The sequence below is a fragment of the Anoplolepis gracilipes genome, chromosome 9 (assembly GCF_047496725.1).
Source record: "Anoplolepis gracilipes chromosome 9, ASM4749672v1, whole genome shotgun sequence".
Taxonomy (NCBI): Eukaryota; Metazoa; Arthropoda; class Insecta; order Hymenoptera; family Formicidae; genus Anoplolepis; species Anoplolepis gracilipes.
This window is the reverse complement of record NC_132978.1, coordinates 13,663,600-13,690,396: the sequence shown is the minus strand read 5'-3', so window position 1 is coordinate 13,690,396 and position 26,797 is coordinate 13,663,600. Positions and strand designations below refer to the sequence as shown.

Sequence of the window (26,797 nt, the reverse complement as noted above, 5' to 3'; positions counted from 1 at the left end):
CAAGTTTGTTGGACAGGTCTTTACAAAATTGGAAAGGCGTTCACCGTTCACACTTCACATCCGTGGATCGTAGACGTGTGCACGCCCGTCATTGTCAGCGCTTAAGGAGGTTAGTGACGGGGACAAGAGTCAAGACTCCTTTTCCAAAAGTGTGCATCTTTTGTTTCGCAACAAGAAAGATTAGTCCGTAAGTTCTGTTTTATAAGTGTGTAACTTGTAGAGAAATACGATACGTAACACATTTAAGCTCCGACAAAATTGTTAACCCTATTTATTTCGTGATAGATAATCCATGCAATTTATGAGTAAATAATATTGACCAAGTAAATGAAACATAAATTCATGAAAAAAAATGTGCCAGGGTAGTTAGAAAATGTACGAAAAAAAGAGATAAGTAATAAAGAAAAACGGAGAATGGTAGACTTGACGATATCGTTTGAAGGGTGATTGAATATAGAGGCTATTTGAATTAACATGTACATTTCCAAATAAGGTATTCTTAAAGACAGAGGCTTCTTCGTGTTTCTGCGTGACGCTACTACGCGGTCGTCAATCGAGTTACATTTTATCTACGATGTAACAGCGGTGGCGGGAATACAAATTTTGTTCTGCTGTCTTTGTCGATTTTATGGGATATCGTCTACAAATGATTAATGGCTCGTTAAAAATGTGTCGCACTCTAACGCGTAAGGTAACACTCTAACCATATGATAATAAATAGAACGATAATTGCGAATATAAATTATTGATAAATTGTCAGTTTGCATCGCATTTGTGTGTGTCGAAATATCTTCCGCACAGATCACTTTAAATTTTCCTAACATTAAATTTTATATATAAATATATAAAATAAGATTTGTCTGATTTGAAAATACGGCGTATACATCGGTATATGTGTGTCATGTATATTTTGAATCGTCTGAATCACGATTTCGCGATTCTGGCACGGGCACGGGCGCGGGCGCGGCCGCGGCCGTGCTCGCGCGACTCTGTCTATTTCGGTAAATCGAAATCATTTTTCGCTGCACCATTTAAGGAGCGCAGGGAACGATCTCTTGACTCATCGCGATAATCGAAAAAGCATGTCACTGTAATAATCTTAATAGTTGAGTTTCAAATATTTGTATGTGCATCTGCATGTGCATACGCACAACACACGTTTGTAATTATAGTGATCGAAAAGTAGCCGAAATAATATATACGTTTCTTATATATTGGTCGTATCCGTTTTGATGACGAAAAAACAAAGAGTGGGGAATCTATTTATAAAATAGGGATATGTTTCACATACCGCAACCCGCAACACGCCTTCATTCCCATAGCGCGAATACGCGACACTAATTTATTAAAATAATCTTAACGCGCATACGAGTGACATATCGAGATACCGTGTACTTTTCATTTACATAGAAGCTATTTGATATTGATATTGATATTTTTCTGTTCTGTCTTTCTCGAAAAGTACCACTTTTGTAAATTGAAAATAGGTGTGCAGACATGTCTTTCCGTGTGGTGCGTACCAGCAAGTTTCGCCACGTGTACGGTACTTCTCTAAAACGTGAACAATGTTATGACAATATTAGAGTGTCCAAATCATCGTGGGACTCGACATTTTGTGCCGTGAATCCTAAATTTCTCGCCATTATCGTAGAATCAGCGGGTGGCGGTGCCTTTATCGTCTTGCCGCACAATAAGGTAGGCTCTCTCTCTCTCTCTCTCTCTCTCTCTCTCTCTCTCTCTCTCTCTCTCTCTCTCTCTCTCTCTCTCTCTCTCTCTCTCTCATTTTATTTTTATCTTTCTTTATATTCTTGCTTTTTACATTCTAATTCCTTTTATCGATCAAATTAAATTGATTTAATGTTTTACATACATTATTATGCATTGAAAAGAATTATACTTTTTTTAGTGCTTATATATATCTATCTATGTATGTACATAACTCATTTTCTATTAAATTGAACATAACAGAATCTTTTACATAGTATAGTGTGAAAATATATACTACATCTTCCAAATAATTTATAATATATCTAAAAAATTATAGGTAGGAAGGATACCAGCAGACTATCCTTTAGTAGGTGGACACAAAGGACCTGTATTAGATATCGCGTGGTGTCCTCATAATGATAATGTCATAGCTTCTGGTTCCGAAGATTGTGTTGTCAAAGTATGGCAAATACCTGATGGAGGCATTTCTAGGACATTGACCGAATCGATAGTAGATCTGCAACTACATCAACGCAGAGTTGGTTTAGTGCTATGGCACCCATCCGCGTTAAATGTGTTGCTGACAGCTGGTTCGGACAATCTTGTTATTATCTGGAACGTTGGTACGGGAGAAGCCTTAGTACGCATCGACTCTCATCCAGATGTGGTTTATTCTGCATGTTGGAACTGGGATGGATCTCGATTAGTCACTACATGTAAAGATAAAAAAATTAGAATCTTAGACCCAAGATCAGGTGAAATATTAGAAGAAGCCGTAGCGCACGAAGGAACCAAAGCAACTCGTGCTATTTTTCTAAGGTATGTGTACTATATATTTTTCAGTATTTTATTATACTCGACTTATTTTTTATTTTATTTATTTTTTATTTTTTTTATTTGTATTAAATATATCATTTGTATATATTTGTATATTATATAATAAGATTGATATGAGAGAGAGAGAGAGAGAGAGAGAGAGAGAGAGAGAGAGAGAGAAGAGCAATGAACAAAAGAGAAAAACAGAAAATAGACATACTTTGAAAAGTATGTATATATTTAGATTGAATCTTTCAAATGCTAATTTGCCAAATACCATAATCATAAGTTGTGGAGAAAATGGATTTTTTTTTTTTAAAGACAATACTTTTTCTTTAATTACTTAATTTCAAAGCTAGATAAATACAGAGACAAATTGTGTATGCACCAGTCTTTCCATGAATAAAATATATCCAATAAATATATATTATCTGATTATAAATATTGTTATTTTATACTTGAATATAAATTTTAAATGCTTAATAGATTATTTCATGAACAGAAAAATGCTTCATTTGAATGTGTAACACGAAAAAAGAAAGCAAAATATTTTTTCATAATTTTATTAATATATATACTTATATGACGTTAATTCACATTGCTACATTATATACTAAAAATAACATTTAAAAGAAAAGATGCACTAATGAATGAATTTTGCATGAGTATGGATGTAGAAAATGTTGAGTTAAAAAATGTAAAATTGCTGCACAATTTTTTTACTTTTATTATAGCAGTACATATAGATTATTTATAAAACAACACAACCATAGAAAAATGTCTATAAAACATAATCATCAAATGGTATACATCCACCTTTTTACACAAGTACAGTAGTAGTGGTACAAAGTAGATAAATTATATCACTGCAGAAATTGCCTACAAATGATTTTTTTGAATACAACTGCAATATTAGAATATATTTTTTTCTACATTATTTTCCATCTCTTTCTTTTTTTTCTTATTGTTTTATATTTTCGCGTCGATACATGACGGTATTTATTTTTCACTTCTCTTTACGCGAGTATATTTTATAAAAAAAAATATATTTAGACACGCACTTAAAAGATACATTTGTTTCTTTATCATCTTGTATTTCCGGTTTGTGTAGTGCGAGATTCTGTAATTTTTAATGGAAAACTCCCAGACTGAATTTCGACGAAGATGCCAACTTAATAAATATGAGTGTCAAGATGCGCGCTCTGTAATTCTTCGTAAATCTTACAGTAAGTATTGTACATCAACTTAATTCAAATTGTAACTTGTAAATGTTAGAATGTGTAAGTAAATATCTAAGTTATGTCGAAAAATATTAATTTTGGTAGAGATATCTTTATAAAATATCATAATTATCACATTTATATCTGTGAAAGAAAAGAACAAAGTATTATATCCACACACAAGTGAAGTTTACTTGAATAATAGCACTGCATATAATTATTTGCATTGTAATTATATTTTCTATATACATTGCAACATGTTGAAAGATGTTTTTTTATGTATGGTAATAAGGTGGATGTTGTAAAATTTTGATGATTAATCTTCATGTATATAAGAGAATGTGATAATAAGATATTAATGCAAATATGCCTATATATACATACAAATATATATATATATATATATATATATATATATATATATATATATATATATAATGTGCGCGTGACAAAATGAATAAACGAAATCATTTTTATTGCAATATATATCAAAAGATGCTAATATGCTAAGTGACAAAAGTCAGCATATTAGATAGATAGTACATTATTGATAAACCTAACCTTCGTTTATTTTGATCAAGTTATTTGCATTATATTTTCAGGGGTGGCTTGATCTTCACGACAGGCTTTAGTAAAATGTCGGAAAGACAATATTCTTTGCGAGCTCCCGATATGTTGGGCGAGCCAATAGTTATGGTAGAATTAGATACAAGTAACGGGGTTATGTTCCCTCTATATGATCCTGATACAAACCTAGTGTATTTATGTGGCAAGGGTGATTCTGTGATCCGATATTTTGAAATTACACCCGAACCGCCCTTTGTTCACTACATCAATACTTTTCAAACTCCTGATCCTCAACGAGGTATAGGAATGATGCCAAAACGGGGCTGTGACGTTAATAGCTGTGAAATAATCAGATTCTATCGATTAAATAATTCAGGCTTTTGCCAAGTGATATCTATGACAGTGCCGAGAAAGGTAAGAGAATGTATGAAAAAAAAATTGTAAAATACAATTCCTAAAGGCTAGTAAAGTCGCTTGTTCTATATCTATATAATTGTATTCCAGTCTGAGCTTTTTCAAGAAGACTTATATCCTGATACACCTGGTGACACAGCTGCAATCTCGGCAGAAGAATGGCAAACTGGCACTGATGCAGAGCCTGTATTGATATCCCTAAGAGATGGTTATCAACCATCCGCTTCCAAAAATGAACTTAAAGTACAAAAGAAATCTAATATATTAAGTAAAGGAGCCAAGGTTGCGTCTAATGCCACGCAAGATATTGCGCAAATTTCGCCAGGAGCTTGTGTATGTGTATCGAAAATTTGTTTCCTCTTATTTTTTCTCGTTTGAGTAACTATCAAATAATTTAATTAACTTGATAATTAATTCGTTGTTTAATTTACGTAGGAAGAGTTATTGAGAGAATGCAGAGAAGAGATAAGAAAATTAAAAGCTGTAATCGTGAAGCATGAAGGAAGAATACGAGTGCTAGAATCGGCAGTCGCTCTTCAAATGAAAGAGGAAGAGAGGAAAGAAAAGTCGGCTTCTCCAGATGGTAAAGAAACGCTCGCCTCCGATGAAGTATAAAGATCTCCAGATTTTGTTTTTGACATATTCTGATGTAGATGTTGCATCTCTAATGTGAAAGTGTATTTTTCACTAGAATCATTAATATCCTATAATAAGAATGATTATATATTTTGATATAACAACTTGTGTAAATAGTAGGTTTAGTAATGTCGTGTGTCTTGACTTTCTGCAACAATCTTTGCTATTTATTGTACATCCACATTCATCGTACATTCTTTGCATTTGTATTATGTGTACACACGTTTTACTATACACGTTATTTTGCGTGCGTGCGTGCGTGCGTGCGTGCGTGCGTGCGTGCGTGTGCGTGCGTGCATGCATGTATGTATGTATGTATGAATGTATGTGAGTGTGTGTGTGTATATATGTATGTATGTATGTATGTATATATATATTTTTTAATATATATATATATATATATATATATATATATATATATATATATATATATATATATATTAGAAATGTTGCCATACATGATAATAATGTATGTCCTTAGAATGAAGTTTTTGCTTGATACAATGAAATAGTAAATAATATATGAGACTTTTATGAGTATGTGAACCTTTTTACGAACACTTTTTGATGTATGAGTGCCTAACTTGTACAGATATTTACTGTTAAATAACAAAGATATAAAATGTTAACTATCTAGTAAGCAAAAAATATTTACTCAATATTTTTAAAATGTAGAAGCTTTAATGGCAATTACATTTATAATTATATTTAGAATTGTTATTAGTATAATTCTATGATAATTATAGAAGCTTCAATAACAATTATATCTATAATTATATTTATAATTGTTAAGTCAGAGAGAAGCCTGAGAGACGCCACGGTCCAGTTTTAGGTGCCTGAATACACCCTTTGTGGACATAGAAACATGGATATTGAATTACGTTGCCAATGTCCACGAATGTTCTTAAGTACATATTGTCCACAAAGGCTAAGTTTCGTAAAGCGTATATGCAAGCATTTTCTATAATATATGTGACGTGTACTGTAATTAAATGTGCGCATATGTATTTTACAAAACCTAGCCAAAGTGTCGACGGAATTGTAATGTGTTTGCGGCGCGCGCGCGCGCGCGCGCGCGCGCGTGTGTGTGTGTGTGTGTGTGTGTGTGTGTGTGTGTGTGTGTGTGTGTGTGTGTGTGTGTAAAAGTAATATTGTATAATATATAAAATAAAATTGTTAGATAAATATTGTTACTGTTAGATAAGTAAAAAATTGAAATTTATCTGATTAATGTATTATTTTGGTCTGTTATTTTGACTGCAAAGGTCTTTTATTATCCAGTACAATTAATATAATTAAAAAAATATATTTAAATAAAAATTATATATTCAATATTGTTTATTTTCAAAAGATGTAATATTAATTATCTTATTTATATACTTATAAATGTATGTGGTAATATTAACTTTTAATTTTAATGTGCATTTAAAAAATAAATTTTAAAAAATTATGGAAATTAATAATTTAAAAAAATTAAAAGTATAATTTAATGTTATTTAAAATGATTACTATTTTATTTCAAGAATAAGGAAAATAGCAAAGCAATTTATTGTAAATATATATTCTACATATTGTATTCAACTAAAGTTTTTATTAAGAAAATTGATTAATAAAATTTATTGCACATACACATAGGAATACATATGCATAAAAATATTTCGATAATTACACGCTATTCGTAATATACATACATTAGGATAACAAAACATTACGTGCAGCTATTAATAATATATGTAATATTATATATATATTGTTACGTCTGTATTCCTATACCGCAATGTTATACCGTGCGTTGCAGTAAAGTAATGGGTCATCTACAGTGGGAATCAACCAATCAGAAGCCTCTAATTTTTGCTATTCTGATTTTTCGATAGCCTCGTTCCCGCATTTTCGAAAATGCTTGACTGTCATTGGTCAATTTGCTTGTGACCTTACGTTCTACGGCTCTTGTAGACGAGGCTTTAGAGAAGAATAATGAATATGATTGGTTCATTTCTTACGACTTAAGGCTTATTACAGCTATTGTAGACCCGGCCTAAGCGTAGTCTACAATGAAACTTTAAGATGTAAGACTTAAGAAATTAACCAATCATATTCATGATTCTTTTTTAAACTCAATTATTATTGGTCGGTATTCATAGTCCGATCTTATATTTAAGATCGTCTTAAGATCCTGTTCAACCAATCAAATAGCCGCATAACATCATTTTATTGGTTGAACGAGATCTTAAGACGATCTTAAATATAAGCTCGGACTATGAATACCGGTCATTGATTAATTTCTTAAGTCTTACATTTTAAAGTCTCATTGTAGACTACGCTTTGTCTAATAGAAAAATCTGATTTATATAAACAATATCAAAATCATCTAAATTTAGCACGTTGTCCATTGTCCGTTACCTTTTGTGTGCATTAAATTATATGATTTTGATTGGTTGACCTCCACTAATAGCATTCCGTAAACTACGGGAACGAGGCTATCGAAAAATCAGAATAGCAAAAATTAGAGGCTTCTGATTGGTTGATTCCCACTTCATTACTTTTCTGAAGTTCCGACTGTCATGGGACGGCACTTTAAGGGTCGGCAGGACCGACCAGAAAATTCCAGCGTCACTGTCACCAACATTGAGAAATGAATTCTTATTTAATGTATTGGTGTATGTCTGTATAGTATAACATCATTGCATTTCAAGAAAGACGAAGACGACATTATTGTCTTTCATTGTCTCTCCTTAGCAAACGGTGCTGCCAACTCAATTTCTTACAATTAGCTGCACTTGCACTTTAGGTACAGATACAATATTCTATTCGGTAATATTTTGCCTCGAAGAAGTTATATTTCTTTATAAAACTTTTTTTGCTACATTCCTTGCAAAGTTTATTACCCCGCTAAAGAGCCGGATTTTGCATTTTGGCTTTTAAAAAATTTATAATAGTTACAATCGATGCACCTGGTCTATATACTTCATTCACGATCAGTATACCTTATTCATGTCAACTTTATGAAATTTTATTTTAAGCCTTTTTTTCAAAAAATCGCTCTTTAGCGGGCTGCGAGCAATCCTCCTAAATAAGAATATCATTGTTAAATATGATTCTTTCTTAATTTATAACCGAAATATCGTCGAAAAGAATTTGTAGTTCCGAAGTCTCCGCATGAGGTCTCCACCGTGTCGCCTGCCGATCCTTAATGAATTCAATGAATTTATACCATAGAGATATTATATGTATATAGAGTACGGGAGGGGGCCGAGAACGCGATAGCGAAATAGAAAGAGAACGCCTGCTATATGAGCCCCTGCTGTCCTTGCTATGTCTATTGTCTATGCTATTTATCAGTTTGCGCATGCGCGACAGACAAGGACAGCAGTGGCCCATATAGCAGGCGTTCTCCTTCTATTTCGCTATCGCATCCACTCACGGGCTAGCATAGCATTCCCGTGCTCTATATATAATATCTCTATGGGGTCGACAGAAGGTACTGTGGAGACTCCTATTGGCCGGCTGCGAACTACGGATTCGTTTTTGTCGTATTACAGCTAAAATTTAGGGTGATTCCACAATAGCTGTCGTAAGTCGGACGTCGGAAGAGTTGACCAATCACAGTTGACTTTAGAGAAGAATAATCGAATATGATTGGTCAACTCTTCCGACATCCGACTTACGACAGCTATTGTGGAATCACCCTTAGAGAAAATTGCAATAAAATTATGATATTTTTAATCAGCAACATTGTTCGCAAGTTCCTAAAGAGCGATTTTTTGGAAAAAAGGTCGAAATAAAATTTACAAAAATGTGCTGCTGACCGCGGATCAGGTGTAGTTGCTTCTTGAATTCGAAGTCAATTTATTATAAATTTTTAAGAGTCAAATTGCAAAATCCGACTCTTTAGGAACCTTTCAATTTTTATAAAGAATATCTTAAAACAAAATTTATAAAAAAATATAACTTTTTCAAAGCTGAATACGAAAAATTGAAATATCGCTATCTGTACCGTCTGTCGAGAGAAATATACGAATGCGCATGCGCGACGGGAAAAAAAGATTATCTATTTATCTAATTATCTTGGCACCACACACCTAGGACAGAAATTGGACAAAGCTCTATCTATATTTAATATAACTATGGTAGATATATACATACTATATATAGCATACAGCACTGCGCTGTACGATATAGCGCAACAGCACTTGTTAATAATGGCGTCTAAATGGTGCCAGCTAGTAACGACGGTTTTTTGCCTACCTATCCCTTCCACGCGAGTTGGGTCTCCTATTTCTAGTCTTTATGCTTTCGGCGGCCAAAATTTAATCTTTGGCCAATCAGAGTCGCTGTTGGTGGCCATAGGCCATCGGTCTGAAGTCTGAAATAGTTTGTGGTCGCGAGTCGTGATATCGTGACTGCTTTACTATCAGAGGAGACAGATATTGGAAGTTAGAAGATATGTGCTTTCTGAAATTTTAGTGTCGTAACATTTGGTGAAAAGGAGAACGTGCCTCCTCATTTCGCTGTGAGTATATGAATATATCGCTATTATCTAATTTAACCGGCTTAAAAAATTTATTTTCTTGTGTATTTTCCGGCGATAATAATTACTTAATCATGTCATTCATTAGCAGTGTAATAATCGTATGGCATTTATCAGATATTTAGCGAACGAGAATTTATTCCCGTATCAGTTCCTATATTCTCGAATTTTAAAAATTGACTTGACTCGATTGTTTAATTGATTGAAAGATTGTTGAAAAAAAATCGAGAAGAATGCGCTAAACAATTAAAACATGTAAACGCATAATTAAAGATACACTGCATAATATTAATAACGTTGAATAGAGCAAACTGAATATATTTCGTGTTTATGTTACAAGCAAATCTTGTAATTAATTAACACAGATTAAATAACACGTAATAAGTAGTTAATATATTATACAGGTTGTATATATAGGCTATTGTATATGTATCTATTGTTGAGTGACATTTCGAAGCATTTGGCACGAATGTATACGTGAGATTTGCGAACGCTATTTTAACTACAACCTTGCGACATCGAATTCGGCATTATGTTCTCATAATGTGCGTACATTTTAAACTACAATATACATACTTGAGATTTACCAAATTTTTCAGCTAACTCTAGATTGATACGGAAATACCAACAGGTACTGCTAATTTTTATGCATTTTTTGCGCAAGAGTTTTTCTACGTTCTGTCTAAAAATTATTACAAATTCTACAATAACATTCTAATATGAATCATATGTCTCGACAACTTATTTCCAAGTTAGTGCAATTCGCGCTTAATAATTTTATTTTTCGCGCTAAATTATTAGATTTAAAGATCAAGATAGCGTATGCCATCAGTGATGTACTGTCGATCTTTATGTGGATTTTATTTGAGATTGCACGAGCTGATTACATGATCGTGTTTGTATCCGCGTGGGTGTAACACCGAGAATGTCACTTACGTAATCCCACGTGCTTCAAGTTCTTATCAAGGTTGTCGGATGAAATCAGTGCTTTTTTATTCTATTTGAGTCATATATATATTTATCTTCCTTTTCGTGAAACAATGTTTCTTAATTTCAGTTTTTTCGATAAAATTGACGAGTTACGTGACAGATGATGGCATCACTTAGATTATTTGTAGCAGGGGCAAGTGCTATAGGTGCTGGTACTCTTACTTCACATTTCCTTTTATCGGATACTACGGTAAGTATATATGCGGGATAACCATCGCCACAGAATGGACTGAGCATCACGATAGCCAAGCGCGCGCCCAGTTTAGAGAGAGAGAGAGAGAGAGAGAGAGAGAGAGAGAGAGAGAGAGAGAGAGAGAGAGAGAGAGAGAGAGAGAGAGAGAGAGACTACATCTGAGGCCTATGTCTGTCTCTTTTGCTAGTATCTCATTGGTTATTTTGTCCCCTTCCAGAATTCAAAGGGGACAAAGTAACCAATGAGATACTAGCAAAAGAGACAGACATAGGCCTCAAGTGTAATATCTCTCTCTTTCTCTCTCTCTCTCTCTCTCTCTCTCTCTCTCTCTCTCTCTCTAAACCGGGCGCGCGCTTGGCTATCGCAATGCTCAGTCCATTTTATATATCTATAGGGATAACGCATAATAATCGTAAAGCTACACTGTGCTCGATTTGTAATTCGCAGACATTTTCGAAGATTTGTTATTCGTCAGTGTAAACCTCCCACACTATTTACAGTATATGTCTTTCGTAATTCGTAATTTGTCTTTTAAGCGTAGTCTACAATAAGACTTTAAGACGTAAAACTTAAGAAATTAATCAATCACAATTGAATTTAGGAAAGAATCATGAATATGATTGGTTAATTTCTTAAGTCTTATGTCTTAAAGTCTCATTGTAGACTATGCTTTACACATCACCCTTAATCAGTTTTAATAACACCCATAGTTCTAAGACTAGCCAATCACAGTCATTTCATTCTTCAGAAGAATAGTTGTGATTAGTCGGTTTTAGAACTACGAATGTTATTAAACCCGATTAAGGGCCGGTTGTTCCAACATTAGGTAACTTTAACCTCGTTACTAACTATATCTTTGTCTCTCTTAGAAGTTCTGAAAAAAAAAAAAAAAAAAAAAAAGGTTTTAATAAAAGTTATTCAACGTTGGAACAACCGGCCCTTAAGCCGTGATTACACTATAGGTTGCGGTTGGAGTTACTGTTGGACATTGGGAACCAATCAATCACAGCAAAGGTTGCTTTGCTGTGATTGATTGGTTCCCAATATACAACAGTAACCCCAACCACAACCGAACCCGCAATCTACAAATCAGTGAGCGCTTAGTGATTCTTTATTGTGATTGGTTTCTGCACTTAGATCCAATGAAAATCTAAATGCAAGAACCAATCACAATAAAAAATCACTAAGCGCTCACTGATTTGCTTTCTCTGCTGAACGCAGCCAATGCCGCTTATATTTGAATCGCGTCTTTAAAAAAACGTCACTAATCACATACAACTTATTTCTTAAAGCAATGACTCTCTTCATTCCCTTCCCTTGCCATCAAAAAAAGAAGGAAAAGAAAGCAATGACGGTTATAGGTACATGCTGAAAAAGGAAAACCAAGACCACCGCGAAGGACTTTACCGACACGAGAGGATCAAGTAAAAACTTTAAAATCGCAAGAGTATGATATACTGATTATCGGGGGTGGTGCGACAGGCGCAGGATGCGCTCTGGATGCTTGCACCCGAGGTAAGTAAGTCTACTCTTACTTTTCGCTTGCTCGGGAAAAAAAAAAAAAAAAATACTACACTTTCTCAAAAGGTTTGAAGACCGCGTTGGTCGAAGCTGACGATTTTGCATCTGGGACCTCTTCCCGAAGCACAAAGTTAATTCATGGCGGTGTACGATATTTGCAAAAAGCCATCATGCAGTTGGACGTTGAACAATACAGAATGGTAAAAGAAGCGCTTCACGAACGTGCATCGATGCTGCACAGCGCACCGCATCTAGCGCATCCATTACCCATTATGCTGCCAGTTTATACGTATGTATATATATTTATAATTTATACGCATTATAAGATAAGCATAGCACATCTTTTAATGTTGCTCGATTTTTTTCTTCATGCATATATATCCATTATTTTTGTCAGATGGTGGCAGATTCCTTATTATTGGTTCGGCATTAAGATGTACGATTTAGTAGCAGGTAGCAAAACGGTAAAGTCGTCGTACTATCTGAGTAAATCAAATGCTTTGGAACTTTTTCCAATGCTCAAGGGCGACAAACTGACAGGAGCTATTGTCTACTACGATGGTATTTGTCCTCCCTCTTATAATTTTTACATAAAGATATAACATATAGATATCTATCTACTCTCAGATGTGTCATTTGGCATATAATACAGGTCAGCAAGACGATGCTAGGATGAATTTGGCAATCGCTCTAACAGCTTCGAGACACGGGGCGACAGTTGTAAATCATGTTAAAGTGGTTAATCTGCTGAAAGGTCTCGACAAGGTATATGTATATTAGTATATGTATATATGCATGCATGCATGCATTAATTATAAAGAGGCAAAAATATTTTAAGGAGAAGTTTTTCTATTTGAAAAAAAAAAGGATGGCAAACGTGTCCTTGTGGGTGCTCACCTTAAGGATGAACTTACGGGAGAGGAATGGAACGTAAAGGCTAAAGCGATAATCAACGCGACCGGTCCCTTTACCGATCATATCAGAAAGATGGACGATCAGAACGTTCCGTCTATCTGCTCTCCGTCTTCCGGAGTTCATATAGTGTTGCCGGGATATTACAGGTAACATAAAACATTTTTATAAAAAAGCTAATATATGAATAGGTATACGTTTGATAATGCATTATTTCATATTCAATTCATTGCAATTTATCTCTCGATGTAATGATTTTCTCTTTACGATATGTCTACTCTAGTCCTGATCAGATGGGTCTACTCGATCCAGCAACGAGCGATGGCCGTGTAATCTTCTTTTTGCCGTGGCAAAAACAAACTATCGCGGGAACGACCGATCTACCGTGTGAGATAACGCATAATCCTCGTCCTACGGAAGATGAAATTATGTTCATCCTGCAGGAAGTGAAAAATTATCTAAATCCGGACGTCGAGGTACGCCGCGGGGACGTTCTCTCCGCCTGGAGTGGTATCAGACCGCTCGTTTCAGACCCGAACAAACCAAACACGCAATCGCTTGCCAGAAATCATATCGTGCACGTTAGTCCCACAAATCTCATCACGATAGCAGGCGGCAAATGGACGACTTATCGAGCGATGGCTCAAGAAACCATTGACGCAGCTATAAAAGGTATATTGAAACGGATTAATCAAAGACAGCAAATTTTTTTTCTGTCTCTAAAAAGGTGCCTCTAAAATTCGTTGATACTTGTTCAAAGCTTGCGACCTACAACCAGAAAGACCTTGTCAAACCGATGGGTTTCTTCTGGAAGGTGCTCAGGGTTGGAGTCCTACAATGTATATTAGATTAGTGCAAGATTTTGGTTTAGAATGCGAAGTAGCGCAACACTTATCCAAGAGCTACGGAGATCGTGCGTTCGCCGTAGCTAAAATGGCTTCTCTGACAGGAAAACGATGGCCGATTATTGGAAAAAAAATTCATCCGGAATTCCCGTACATCGATGCTGAAGTAAGTAATGCTTCTCACGCGTTTAAAATCTCGATCGACAATTAAGTCAACACCTTATATCTAAATATCCGATATATACAAAAATGTAATGTGCATTTTAGATACGTTATGGTGTACGAGAATATGCTAGAACCGCGATCGATATGATCGCACGTCGATTGAGACTCGCTTTCCTCAATGTTCAAGCAGCTCAGGAGGCATTGCCAGCCATCATAGATATCATGGCCGAGGAATTGCATTGGTCAAAGGAGGAGAAGAAAAAGCAACATCGTGAGGCCAGCGAATTTCTCGCACAGGAAATGGGTCAGATGGTGAATCGTGCTTCTCGCGACAAGATCCCCATCAATCTCACGAAAGATGAGATCCAGCTCTACATTAAGCGCTTTGGAATTATAGACAAGGACAGAAAGGGATATGTGTCTATTAATGATATTAGACGAGGATTGAAGGTTTGCATACGAATTTACATTGTTCCATGACCTTCTTATAAGTATATCGTTTTTCTCCTCTTTAATTGTTATCGATATCGATATCCATTAATTGCCGATGTGCAGGTATTAGGTATAAGAATGAACCAGGACGAGATGCACAGCTTGTTGAATGAAATTGATCTTACTTACAACGGTCAAATGGAATTACAAGACTATTTGCAGGTAAATCGTCAAGCATATACATGATATATATTCTTTTCTGCTCTTCACAGCTCTTTGGAGATAAGGAAGTACCAGGTGAAGAACTTCACGAAATTCTACGCGAAATCGACACCAATATGAATGGTCAAGTTGAATTGGATGAATACCTTCAGGTCTGTGACATTGCGCATTGTGCACACAGTCACAGTCACAGATTGTTGCTTTTTCTTTTTGCTATACATTGCTTACATTATTCTTTTAAACCGATATTTCGTATTTTCTCTTCGCATGATTATGTGTGACGCTAAACGTTAACGATAACAATCTTCCAAACTGATAGAGAAATTAGCAATTTGTATTATCCTTTTCTTATCCTTTCGTGCTCTTTTTTTATTTCTATCGCATGCTATATTTTACTATAATTTAATATACTATTATAATATACTAATATCGATAATAGTATATTATTTTCTTGAATATCGTTATATTAATATGCTTCTGTTTGTATAAAGACTCGCTACATACATATATGTGTATTATTTTTACATATAGATGATGTCAGCTATTAAGTCTGGTCATGTGGCATACTCACGTTTCGCACGGATGGCTGAAATGGAAGAAGCGCAGCACGAAAAAGAAATGCTCAAGAAACAAATAAGCGTCGAGAGATCGGGTGGAGGACTGTGAAGAGAGAGATCCATCTCCATCATATGCTGCAAAATTTTGAAATAATTTAATTTTACATCCTTGTTTGATTTGACGTGTTTCATTATTGTCTATTATAGAATATCAGTACATTGAATCAAGCGCACATATATTTTATTGTCGAAATCAACAATAAAATAATTTCTTGCAAAAAAACTATCAAAAATATAATAATTAGAAAAATACAACTAAACTAGAGTTTCATATTAAATAATTCCGGACACTGGGACTGAAACTTTATTGTATCTTCTCTCTATGCGCATAGATTTTTATCGATAAGAAAAGTGAAATTACATGTGTATATATACACGCACACTAGTAATTAAAATATTACGTACGTGTGTATGGATGTGTGTGTGTGTGTGTGTGTGTGTGTGTGTGTGTGTGTGTGTGTGTGTGTGTGTGCGCGCGTACGTGCATATATATACACACGCGCACACACATATACATTTTGAGGAAAAAATTTTAAATTTATCCAAGAGCTTCTATGTACTTTCACATGCATGTACTACTTGTTTATAAGTGTATTATGTACAAATTGCAGAATATTTACATTTTATTTAGATTATATATATATATATATATATATATATATATATATGTATGTTATATTTTACATATTACATACAACACACACACACACACACACACACGACGCACGTAAAAAATATATATGCATGCTGATGCATTACAGCAAATATAATTGCATTCTATTCTTGTAACAAAAGTACTTTATGTAACATGGAAATTTTACCATGTTAAATTGTTATACAATATTTATAATATTTATAGAATTTACAATTATTGTACATTATGTATTATTTAATTCAGATAATAACTGCTCTCTTTTTCGCCAATATTTATTTGAATTGAGAATTGTGAATATAATACATTGTAAAAAATACTTCTAGTAAGTATGTTAGAGAAATCTTGTCATTGAAATTTTTTAAATTAATCTTTATAATTTAAAGCAGTGCTCAGAGTTAGTTGTCCTTTTCGGGCATCCCCTCCGAGCATCGGTGTAATTACGTTATTGTATTTCTCTCTCGTCATTTACATATTACGTTAAGATTGTACAAATTATAGGTATATATTGCAAAAGATTACTTAATTTATTACTATTGTAACTTGATGCAATTGACAAATGTCAAATTCTTTCATAATTGTCACATCAATAAAGTTGACGACAAATATAGAACTTTGAATACTGTCTTTCATTATGAAATATGCAAATGAATAGTAATATGCTACAAATTTTATATCCTAAAGTCCTAAATGGTTGATATTTGCATTGCGCGTGCGCGCGTATTTGTATATATATATATATATATATATATATATATATATATATGTGCGTGTGCGTGCGCGCATGTGGTGTGTGTTATGTATCTAGAACAATTTATAACTGAGCAATTCTTTCTCTTTCGTACATTAAGCAATTTGCAATTAGACTCAGAAATTGTGAAATAAGAGTTTCAGAGACAAAAATTTAAATTACAATTTTTCGTAGAAAGGAAAGAGAGAAAAAAAAGGATTTTTGAAGCGATTTATCTTTGGCAATATATATTCGGCAAGCTTGTGAAACTTTATTTAAAATATATCTTATCGATATTTCCTAAATGAAATGACATTGCGGAAACAAACGAATGAAACGAATAATAAACGAATTCGATTCGATAAATATGCTGATATATTACGATAAACCGTGGTGGATACAAGGTACGAAATGAAAGGTGAGAGTGGGAGGAAGCGAAAGACTAGGGAAGCGAAAGTAGAGGGAGATATGCGTGGTTTAGCCCTTGTAACGGGGTGGGCGTCCGAGGTGTACCCGCGTACGCCCCTGTCGAATGACGCCCCAGCCAGCTGCAACTAACTCTAGCTAGCTTGGTTGGCGGAACCACGGTCAACAACCAATCAGCGAGTCCGTGCCATCGTGACGAACGTACGGCGACGTTGCCATCTCGCGTACCGCCCATTGGCCCCACGAGTATGTAGATATGTGCGTCCGTCGTAGCCTCGACTAGTTTCATTACAGTGGTATTTGTTAGTATTTGTTGCAACGTTTCCGCAAATGTGAATAAATGACGTGAATAAACGGAGAGTGTAGTGGATGTGGAGTGTATGATGCATGTATCGGTAGATTGCACGATAGTTTGGCAAGTCGCACAAATTGCAGTAGCCGCATCGTTTTTCATCGACTCCTCTCGGTTAGCGATACTGGCGCATCACAATTCTTATCAATCTACGCACGGTGAAGGAGAGCTATATCATCAAAATTCAGCACGAATTGTCCCGTGATTTAATTGCGACAACTTTAAGTGGCTGATATATCATGCACATCTTGCTCGATCGCCTATCGATCAACGCAAAATAAGACACTACTGATGGTCGTGTAGTATAGTGCGCGCGCGCAAATATTACGGCACAGTGACGCGCGTCGCGTGCGTGGCACGTGCATGTGTGTGTGTGTGTGTGTATAATATATATACACTGCATATTAAAAAAAAAAAAAAAATTATATATATATATATACATACATATATAATGCAAATTTTTCTTCATATATATATGGATTTTTGTTCCCGAAATGTATGAGAGTTAAAGCTAACGAATCGCATCGGACGACAGGTCTCGAATAATGCTTCACGCTACTTGTTTGTACGCATGCACACGGCGAATACGCGAACGCAATACGATAACGAGTTGCGTTTTTTATCGACTCGTGTCAAGTCGGTTCTTTGTGTGGTCAGCGTGCTTTTTTGATTGAAAAAACGAGATGCACGTTTACATACAACTGCGCTTATAACAGTACGAATTGAACTAGAAGCGACAAGACAACACGGTGGCGTTGGCATTTGGCGTTGGCGTTGGCGTTGGCGTTGGCGTTGGCGTTGGTGTTGGCGTGGCGTGGCGTAACATTAACAGTGTAAGTATGTATATCTTGCGCGAGGAAACACGTGTTTATTTTCCATGTTAGGTGGAGTCCCGTATTCAAAGTGGGTGGAGGCTGCATCGCGACTCGTGAGTCGGCCTTCCCCGTTATCACGGATATCGCGCAAGAGCGCAAACGAGCGGCGAACAGTCGAGTGGGCGGTATGACGACACACGCTACTTTGCCATTGTGTTGGAACTCGTGCGCGTGCTTTGATACGAATCGGGTGGGGCGGTAAAAACAGGGGCGTAAGGAGGCGGAGGATTCTCGCGGTTCGCGACAGCCTTCTTTGTTTCCTCTTATGTCAGAGTAGAGAATGGTTAAAGAGCGGCAAAACGTGATTTTTTTTTAGCTGCGCATGTCGCTCTCTTTCTCGTTTTTCGTATGTACTTTGTATCAGTAAAGCAATACAAGATTTATATAACGCATTTTCAAAAGTAAAACTTGCGTCTTTTTTCTCGAATTTTTTGTTTAAACTTTTCTAATAATTCTAAATATTCTAATCCCATTTATTATCCAAAGTTTTAGCCATCTCTGACATATTCTCAATGTATGATAATAATTTACGATATCTTTATCGTAAATTATAAGATAAAACTTATATTATCTTTTATATTTTTAATACTAATAATAAACAAATTCTCTTTTTCTCCCTCCCTCTTATTCTTCTTTTTTCTCTACTTTTTTTCAATCTTATTTTATAAGAATGGGAAATTCTATTTTTTTTTTCTTAGTTTTACGCGAGCGAAAACAAAGTTTTGAACACACACACACACACACACACACACACACACATGCACACGCAGCACGCACGCACGCACGCACGCACGCACGCACGCACGCACGCACGCACGCACGCACGCACGCACGCACGCACGCACGCACGCACGCACGCACGCACGCACGCACGCACGCACGCACGCACGCACGCACGCACGCACGCACGCACGCACGCACGCACGCACGCACGCACGCACGCACGCACGCACACAACTTGGATTTCTCTAATTTTTTTCTTTTCACCTATATTCTTCTATGTATACCTTTTGTACATTTATTTAATTATTTTAGCTACATAATAAGAATTAATATAATTTTATTGTTAGCATAATTGCATAATATATTAATTACCTTGTATACTATAATTAGCTACATCTTAATATATAGATAATTTTCTAAAAATTGTATTTCTTTTTAATAGGAACGTCAAAACGATCCTTTGTTCGTGACTACAAGAGAATTTCCAATAGTTGCACATGGTTGCTAATATATTGCATTATGGATTCCTAGCACAATTTGGCGAAATGGCAAATCTGTTATAAATTTTGTATAGCGCAAAACATACAATCGTTCATCATGAAACGAAGTCTAGATGGAAGGAACATTTCACAAGTAAGAGACTCGTTATTTCTCATTTTTGGCGCTTAAGCGCTTTGCTTTTGCAATATTTAATTTTTGCAACAATTTTAATTATATAATAGATAAACGATACTTATTTTAAGTACTCGATATAGCATAATTTGAGTGGATACAATGTAAACTTTGTCATATTATATGATTATATGAATATACAGAATATTCACGAAAAACAAATTAATTGAATAATTATTTATAGGAAGAAATTGAAGAGCATGATCCTTTGCAAACACAGTCACAACAACAAGATGAAGCGGATCAGCAACAGTTAGAGCAGCAACAGCAGCAGCAAACTGCCCAGTCACAAATCCGTTTCTTAAACGCGAATGTATTACAACAATTGCAACAGCAAGATGTTCAACAACAAGCTCAACAACAGCAGCAGCCGCACGTTATTACCTTGCAGAACTTTGTGCCTTTACAAGCTCAACAATCACAACACGATCAACAGAGAGCTCAAGCAATCTCTGTTCAATCACTACCTCACCAATTTTTGCAAGTATGTAAAAAACAAGGAATAATATAATTTCATTTTCTACAAAACATACAGCTTGCATGCATGCATTACGGTATTACATAGATTTCTTTTTTTTTCATTACGCATATGCTTTAATTTGTAAACATATGTTTTACAGGGTGCTCAAATTATTAGCGCTCAGGCACAAACGGCTCTTCAGCAACAACAGCAACAAAGCCAACAACAATCGCAGCAACAGCAGCAGCAGCAACACACTCAGCAGCAGCAGCAACAACCGCAGTCACAACAACTCAGTTATAGTGTAATCCCACAAATGCAGACTGTCAATATAGATGGTCAGGAAGCTCTATTTATTCCATCCTCGGCGATGTCTGCGGCAGGTGGTCATCATCAAACGCAGCCAACAATGCAATTTGCTACCGCAAATGGTCAGCAAATGCAACTCGCCGGTCAGCAGGTGCAACTAGCGAACGGCCAGACTATTATTACACCACAACCAGTTAGTCTCATAAGAGCACCTAATGTCTTTCCTACTTCGATTATACAAAATATCACGGGACAAACAGTACAATTGCCGACAGGTATGCTTTTTGTAGTTACTTTGTTTTTTAGATGCATGTAACTCTTATTCTCTCTTATTTCTGTTTCATTTATTTTCGAGATTCAAATTTTTTAACTTCTACCAATTATGCTTAAGAATAATCGAGTAAGGTGTATATTGCAGGTCAAAATGTACAAGTAAGACCACTTCAATTTCCTATGCAGCATGTTCAGCAAACGGTCCCTGTGCAAGTACCGGTCACTGCCAACAATGGACAAACTGTTTATCAAACTGTACACTTTCCCGTTCAAGCATTGTCTAGCGTTTTAAATATGCCCGCGACACAAATGATACCCCAAATCATGCAAGTAAGTCACTCGCTGAAACATTAACATTAAGTTGATGCAAAACAATTAATATTCCACAAGTTTTTAATTTACAATTTTAAACTATTATGTGTAAATTATAATATTAATGAGACGTATATTTTGGTTACTTTAATTCTAGCAAATACCTCAAGTAGCACAGATAATTACACCAAGTGGTCAGATCCAGCAAGTGCAAATCACAAACTTACCACAGTTACAAAGTCTTCAGGTAAAATTATAACATAAACGAAGATGTATAAATTGAATTTAACAATAGAGAGAGAGAGAGAGAGAGAGAGAGAGAGAGAGAGAGAGAGAGAGAGAGAGAGAGAGAGAGAGAGAGAGAGAGACTCTTGTCTGAGAAAGAGACTTTCTCTCTCTCTCTCTCTCTCTTTCTCTCTCTCTCTCTCTACTGTTTGATTATACTAAATGCTAGATGAATTTATATGTGTTTTTAATGTGCTGATTATAGAGTCAACAAGTAACACAAGTAGCTCAGCAAGTTGCGCATCAACAAGCACAGCAGCAAGTCGTTCAACAGCAAACTCAACAACAAGTAGTGCAATCTGTTCAACAACAACAACAAGTCGCTCAGGCTCAGGTACAACAGCAGCAGCAGCAGGTGCAACAGCAGCAAGTACAGCAAGTAGTACAACAAGTAATACAGCAGCAACAACAACCACCACCATCGCAACAGCAACAGTCACAACAACAACAGATGCAACAATCTTCTGCTCCATCATCGACAGTAGCGACTTGGAGCACAACAGTTGCCAGTCCTAGCAACGTTCAGGTAATGTATTTTTAAATTGTCTTGTAAAATACTATATACAAAATGCATATTGGCTCACGTACACGCTTGCACGCACACGCGCACGCGCGTAAATATATATAAAATTATTCTGTATGTAACGCATAATTTTTTATAGGTACTGGGCATAAGTGCATTAGGAAGAAATATAACAGGAAATGCCAATGTTATTACTACGAAAGATGGTCAGAAGATTGATGTACAAACATTATCTACTCTAACAAGGCCACCGGAAACAGTAGATGGTGATATTAAAGTAACAAATATTGATGCAAGTCACCTAGCCAGTGGACAAGTAATACATATCCCTGCTGCCCAGTCGACCCAATCTACGGTACAACCTATTACGATTACAGGTATAGCGAATCAATGCATGCACGTATTTAGATTTATTATTATAGCAGAATTAGTAAACATCTCTTTCGAGAGATATTTTTGATCGACTAGAAAATGTTTTCTTCCTACTATTATTATATATGACCTGCTATAATTTATGATTTCATAATGAGATTAATCTCAACTTGTATAGGAGCGCAAGGACAACAATTAACGCTTATTCCTGCATCAGCATTAGCGAATTTAACTGCGCAACAAGGTAACATGATGAGGAGCGTAAGCAATGGAAGCATAATGCAAATTCAACCAGCGACTGGAATAAACGCAACCAACGGTTTTTTACAATCGATACCTGTACAAAATATCCCAGGTTTAGGCAATGTACAAGTAATACCAGCAAGCGCGTTGCAACCTGTACCAACTGCTACAGTCCAAACGTTGCCCGCTACTGCGGCTACGCCCATCGTTGCGGCTGCGCCAACTGTACAACTCGATTCGAATGATCCTACCAAATGGCAAATTCTCCAAACTCTTCAATCGAACGGCACTTTGACAACATCTGCCGCTCCTATGTCTCATCAACATCAGGTATCCAACACGGCAAATTCCAATACCGATATTGATACTAACAAGCAGCACCGTAGGAGAGTCGCGTGTACGTGTCCCAATTGCGGCGATGGAGATAGGTAAATCTTTATAAAACTCTTTCGACTTACAGAACGAATATTATGTCTATTTGTAATAATACTAGTATAATGTTGGACACTCATACAGGATGTCCAAAATACTCCAACTAATCCATATTTCTTTATAGAAATAGAGATATGAGCAGAAAGCGGCAACATATATGCCATATTGCTGGCTGCAATAAAGTATATGGTAAAACGAGTCACTTGCGTGCTCACTTACGTTGGCACACCGGCGAACGACCATTCGTCTGTAGTTGGATATTTTGCGGTAAAAAATTCACAAGATCCGACGAACTTCAAAGGCATCGTAGAACTCACACTGGCGAAAAACGTTTTCAATGTCCAGAATGTACTAAGAAATTTATGCGATCGGATCATTTAACGAAACACATTAAGACACACACGAAGATACGGAGCACCGTAAGTATAATTTATATACGACGATATATGCGCTTCATATATGACATTTCATCGAACAAGTACAATATAATAAATATCAAACTTTAGGAAGCTGCTACTTCGACACAGGAAGGCTCTTCTGATAGTCAATCTTCCACCGAGCAAAAAATTATTATAGCAGTGCATAAGGAGACAACCGAACAATCTGAAATTGTCATCTCGGATCAAATGGAAAGCATGAAAACCGAATCAACGAATCATATAACAAATGAATAAAAACTCTATTAGATAATGTCAATATCACTTATAATATACATAATATGATATACAAATCAATCTGTTGCTGCTGCTGCTGATGATGATAATGATGATGATGGTGATGGTGATGGTGATGGTGATGGTGATGATGATGATGATGATGATGATGATGATGATGATGATGATGGTGATGATGATGATGATGAACATGATGACAATGCTAATGCATGATTCCAGCATTTTTATCTTATTCAAGATTCGTAATTTCGAAAAAAAGAAACCATACTCATTAGAAGTGCTAAAGCTTGAGTCATCAATGGTAGTCAAGCAGATTCTAATGTCTGAAAATTTTAGAAAAATGTTGAATTAACATTGTTATGTGCATGCATATACGTACAAGTGCATTATATAAATAATACTGATAATATAATTAGTATTGTATTGCGATCACGCGCAAGCAAATATCACGGCCCGGAGCTATTTGCTCCATGTAAGAATATGATATAGAAGTAGTGGATTTATAGATATAATGATAATTCGTAACGTACATACAATTTATTTTTTTATTGCTATCATATGTGTGTATATGTAAATATATGTATGTATGTATGTATGTATATGTATATATAATATGTAAATCAATGTATATAATTTTGCAAGAGAAAATTTTACATTTGTAAACATCTTTTGATATTATAAAAAAATGCAAGTATTTAGCTTTTTTCTCCTTTAATTTATCAAATTTCTTTAAACCAGACAGCCACTTTATAATATTTCGCAAGTTATAAATACAGATTTGAAAAAATATTTGTTCTCTCTCAAATTTGAGTCGATATTCATGTATATAGATTATAAGTAAAAAATGTAGCTATTTATATATAAAATAAAGTTATTTGTCTTGCAATAGTGTAATGCAAACATATAAACGATAGAGTGAGTTAAAATTTAAAACAGCACATGGTACCAGTATCGAGTACCATATATTTAGTTACCAATTAGAAATTGTAAAATTTAAAATGAAAGTTGTGTCACAGACACAGTTTGAAACAGATAATAACCTTGCATATTGACATTCTTTTAATGTCAGATCTATTACCATAAGCGTAAAGTAGATAAAGTTCAAGAATAAACAAATATTATCTTTGCTTGTAAACTCAAATTCTGTATAATTCTTTAATATGACCAGTGTTTGTCTACATCTTCTCAGGATTGCTATTGAAATAAATACTGTACACTTTACACTGTCACAAATTATAAGATTTGTGTTGAGAAAATAGGCTAACTGTGGATATATCAAAAAATTCAAAAAATAGCAATATACACAATTATTTTCACATATATTTATTTATATATACAGGATGTGTACCACCTAAAAGTGATTACCTCTTATCTTTTAAATTAAAGAGAGATTAGAATAGATCTTGAAAAATACATATCAAATTAAAATAGAGAAGTTACGTGACAATTGAAACACATAATGATCTTGCATATTGATATTCTTTTAATGTCGGATTGAGTTAGTAAGCTGAACTCATCTCTGTGAGGATAGTAGTCACTTACAAAAGCTATGTGCGTTACGATCAACTTTTGATTTTACGTTAGAAATTGACATATATCATATATTGTCATTAGATAACAGAAGTTGGAAATTGGCCATTGTATATTGTAGAAGATGAAAGGGAAGCTTTTATTAGCGACCACTATGCTCACAATAGAAATTCGGTTAAAAAAAAATTTAACTAGATATATTGTTCTTTACAGTCTATTTCTTTTAGTTCAAAAGATGAAAGAGAGTGGTCACTTTCGGTGGAACACCCTGCGCGCGCGCGCGCGCGTGTGTGTGTGTGTGTGTGTGTATAGTGTTTATAGTTCCTCCGATATAATAAAAACATGTTGGAGAAAGATAACATTGTACATCACGTTTTATTAGAGATTTCTTTCTTTATTGACGAATAAATATATCCCATAATAATTTTACTGATAAATTTATACAGATTTCGCTAGAAAGCATGTATAAATATCATTAAATTCTATACCTTTATCTCATATATGTATATAACAAACGCAAAAAAATATTCCATCTTTTATATTATAAACATATCGTTATTTGTTGTTGACACATTGGAAACTATGAGAAACATAAAAAGAATCTGCTAAGGTTTAAATAAAAAATACGTTTCTCCATAGGAATAACTCAACGTGGTGTCAACGCTACTTTGAACATCGCTATTGTTGAACAATAAAATTCGTTCGTTCTTTCATTAATTACATCGGTATATTTTGTTTATTTAGGATTGAGTCGACTGTTATTTTCAAATACAATGTGACATTGTAACAAATATTTCTTTTCGATCGACACGTTTTCCATTAAACACTGTGGAACAAAATAATTTTAAAAATATTTACCTTGAACTCGCAAACGATTTTATATTGTTGCAATTAATCATTTGCTCCGTAAAGTGGATATTTAACCACTAAATAGATTCTATTCATTTTGGATCTCTATTGCATTTATATTTAAAATTTGCGCAAATATTATCTAATATAGAGCTCTGCAAGAGTGAAAAGAACTTTTTTTTCCATATAATAAATTATGATTCATCATGTAAATAAATTATAATCGCTCCTTATATATATGCATATCGGCATTATTATTCTGAGTTTGTTAAAAGAGAAACTGTAGTGATGGTAACCTTGCATATGCAAAACTCGATTTT

The 26,797-nt window shown here is 34.9% G+C and overlaps 2 protein-coding genes across 10 annotated transcripts; both read left to right on the top strand.

The window, feature by feature from the left end:
- The first annotated feature begins 31 nt into the window (after positions 1 to 31).
- Positions 32 to 6,544, top strand: Coro (protein coronin). Of its 3 annotated transcripts, XM_072899281.1 has the most exons (7): positions 54 to 187; positions 494 to 691; positions 1,488 to 1,695; positions 2,045 to 2,526; positions 4,346 to 4,724; positions 4,815 to 5,057; positions 5,160 to 6,544. In XM_072899281.1, the coding sequence occupies exons 3-7, from the start codon at positions 1,498 to 1,500 to the stop codon at positions 5,337 to 5,339; spliced, it is 1,482 nt and encodes a 493-aa protein (XP_072755382.1). In that variant the 5' UTR covers positions 54 to 187; positions 494 to 691; positions 1,488 to 1,497; the 3' UTR covers positions 5,340 to 6,544. The 3 variants fall into 3 exon arrangements, with proteins under 3 accessions (XP_072755380.1, XP_072755381.1, XP_072755382.1); XM_072899279.1 differs by lacking the exon at positions 494 to 691 and having other exon boundaries at positions 32 to 187; XM_072899280.1 differs by lacking the exon at positions 494 to 691 and having other exon boundaries at positions 53 to 187; positions 1,463 to 1,695.
- Positions 6,545 to 9,559: 3,015 nt separating this feature from the next.
- On the top strand, positions 9,560 to 26,672 carry LOC140669165 (uncharacterized). 7 transcript variants are annotated; one of them, XR_012047309.1, is made up of 13 exons: positions 9,560 to 9,870; positions 10,946 to 11,068; positions 12,433 to 12,586; positions 12,659 to 12,881; positions 12,990 to 13,153; positions 13,245 to 13,357; positions 13,460 to 13,653; positions 13,788 to 14,176; positions 14,265 to 14,515; positions 14,617 to 14,964; positions 15,070 to 15,168; positions 15,700 to 18,778; positions 19,986 to 20,177. XR_012047309.1 is itself a non-coding variant. In XM_072898726.1 (11 exons), exons 2-11 carry the CDS (start codon positions 20,141 to 20,143, stop codon positions 24,096 to 24,098), a joined length of 2,550 nt encoding a protein of 849 aa, XP_072754827.1. In that variant the 5' UTR covers positions 17,249 to 17,895; positions 19,986 to 20,140; the 3' UTR covers positions 24,099 to 26,672. The 7 variants fall into 7 exon arrangements, 3 of the variants coding, with proteins under 3 accessions (XP_072754827.1, XP_072754826.1, XP_072754825.1); XR_012047307.1 differs by lacking the exon at positions 15,070 to 15,168 and adding an exon at positions 15,219 to 15,320 and having other exon boundaries at positions 9,561 to 9,870; XR_012047308.1 differs by lacking the exons at positions 9,560 to 9,870; positions 15,070 to 15,168 and adding exons at positions 10,667 to 10,855; positions 15,219 to 15,320.
- The last annotated feature ends 125 nt before the right edge of the window (positions 26,673 to 26,797 follow it).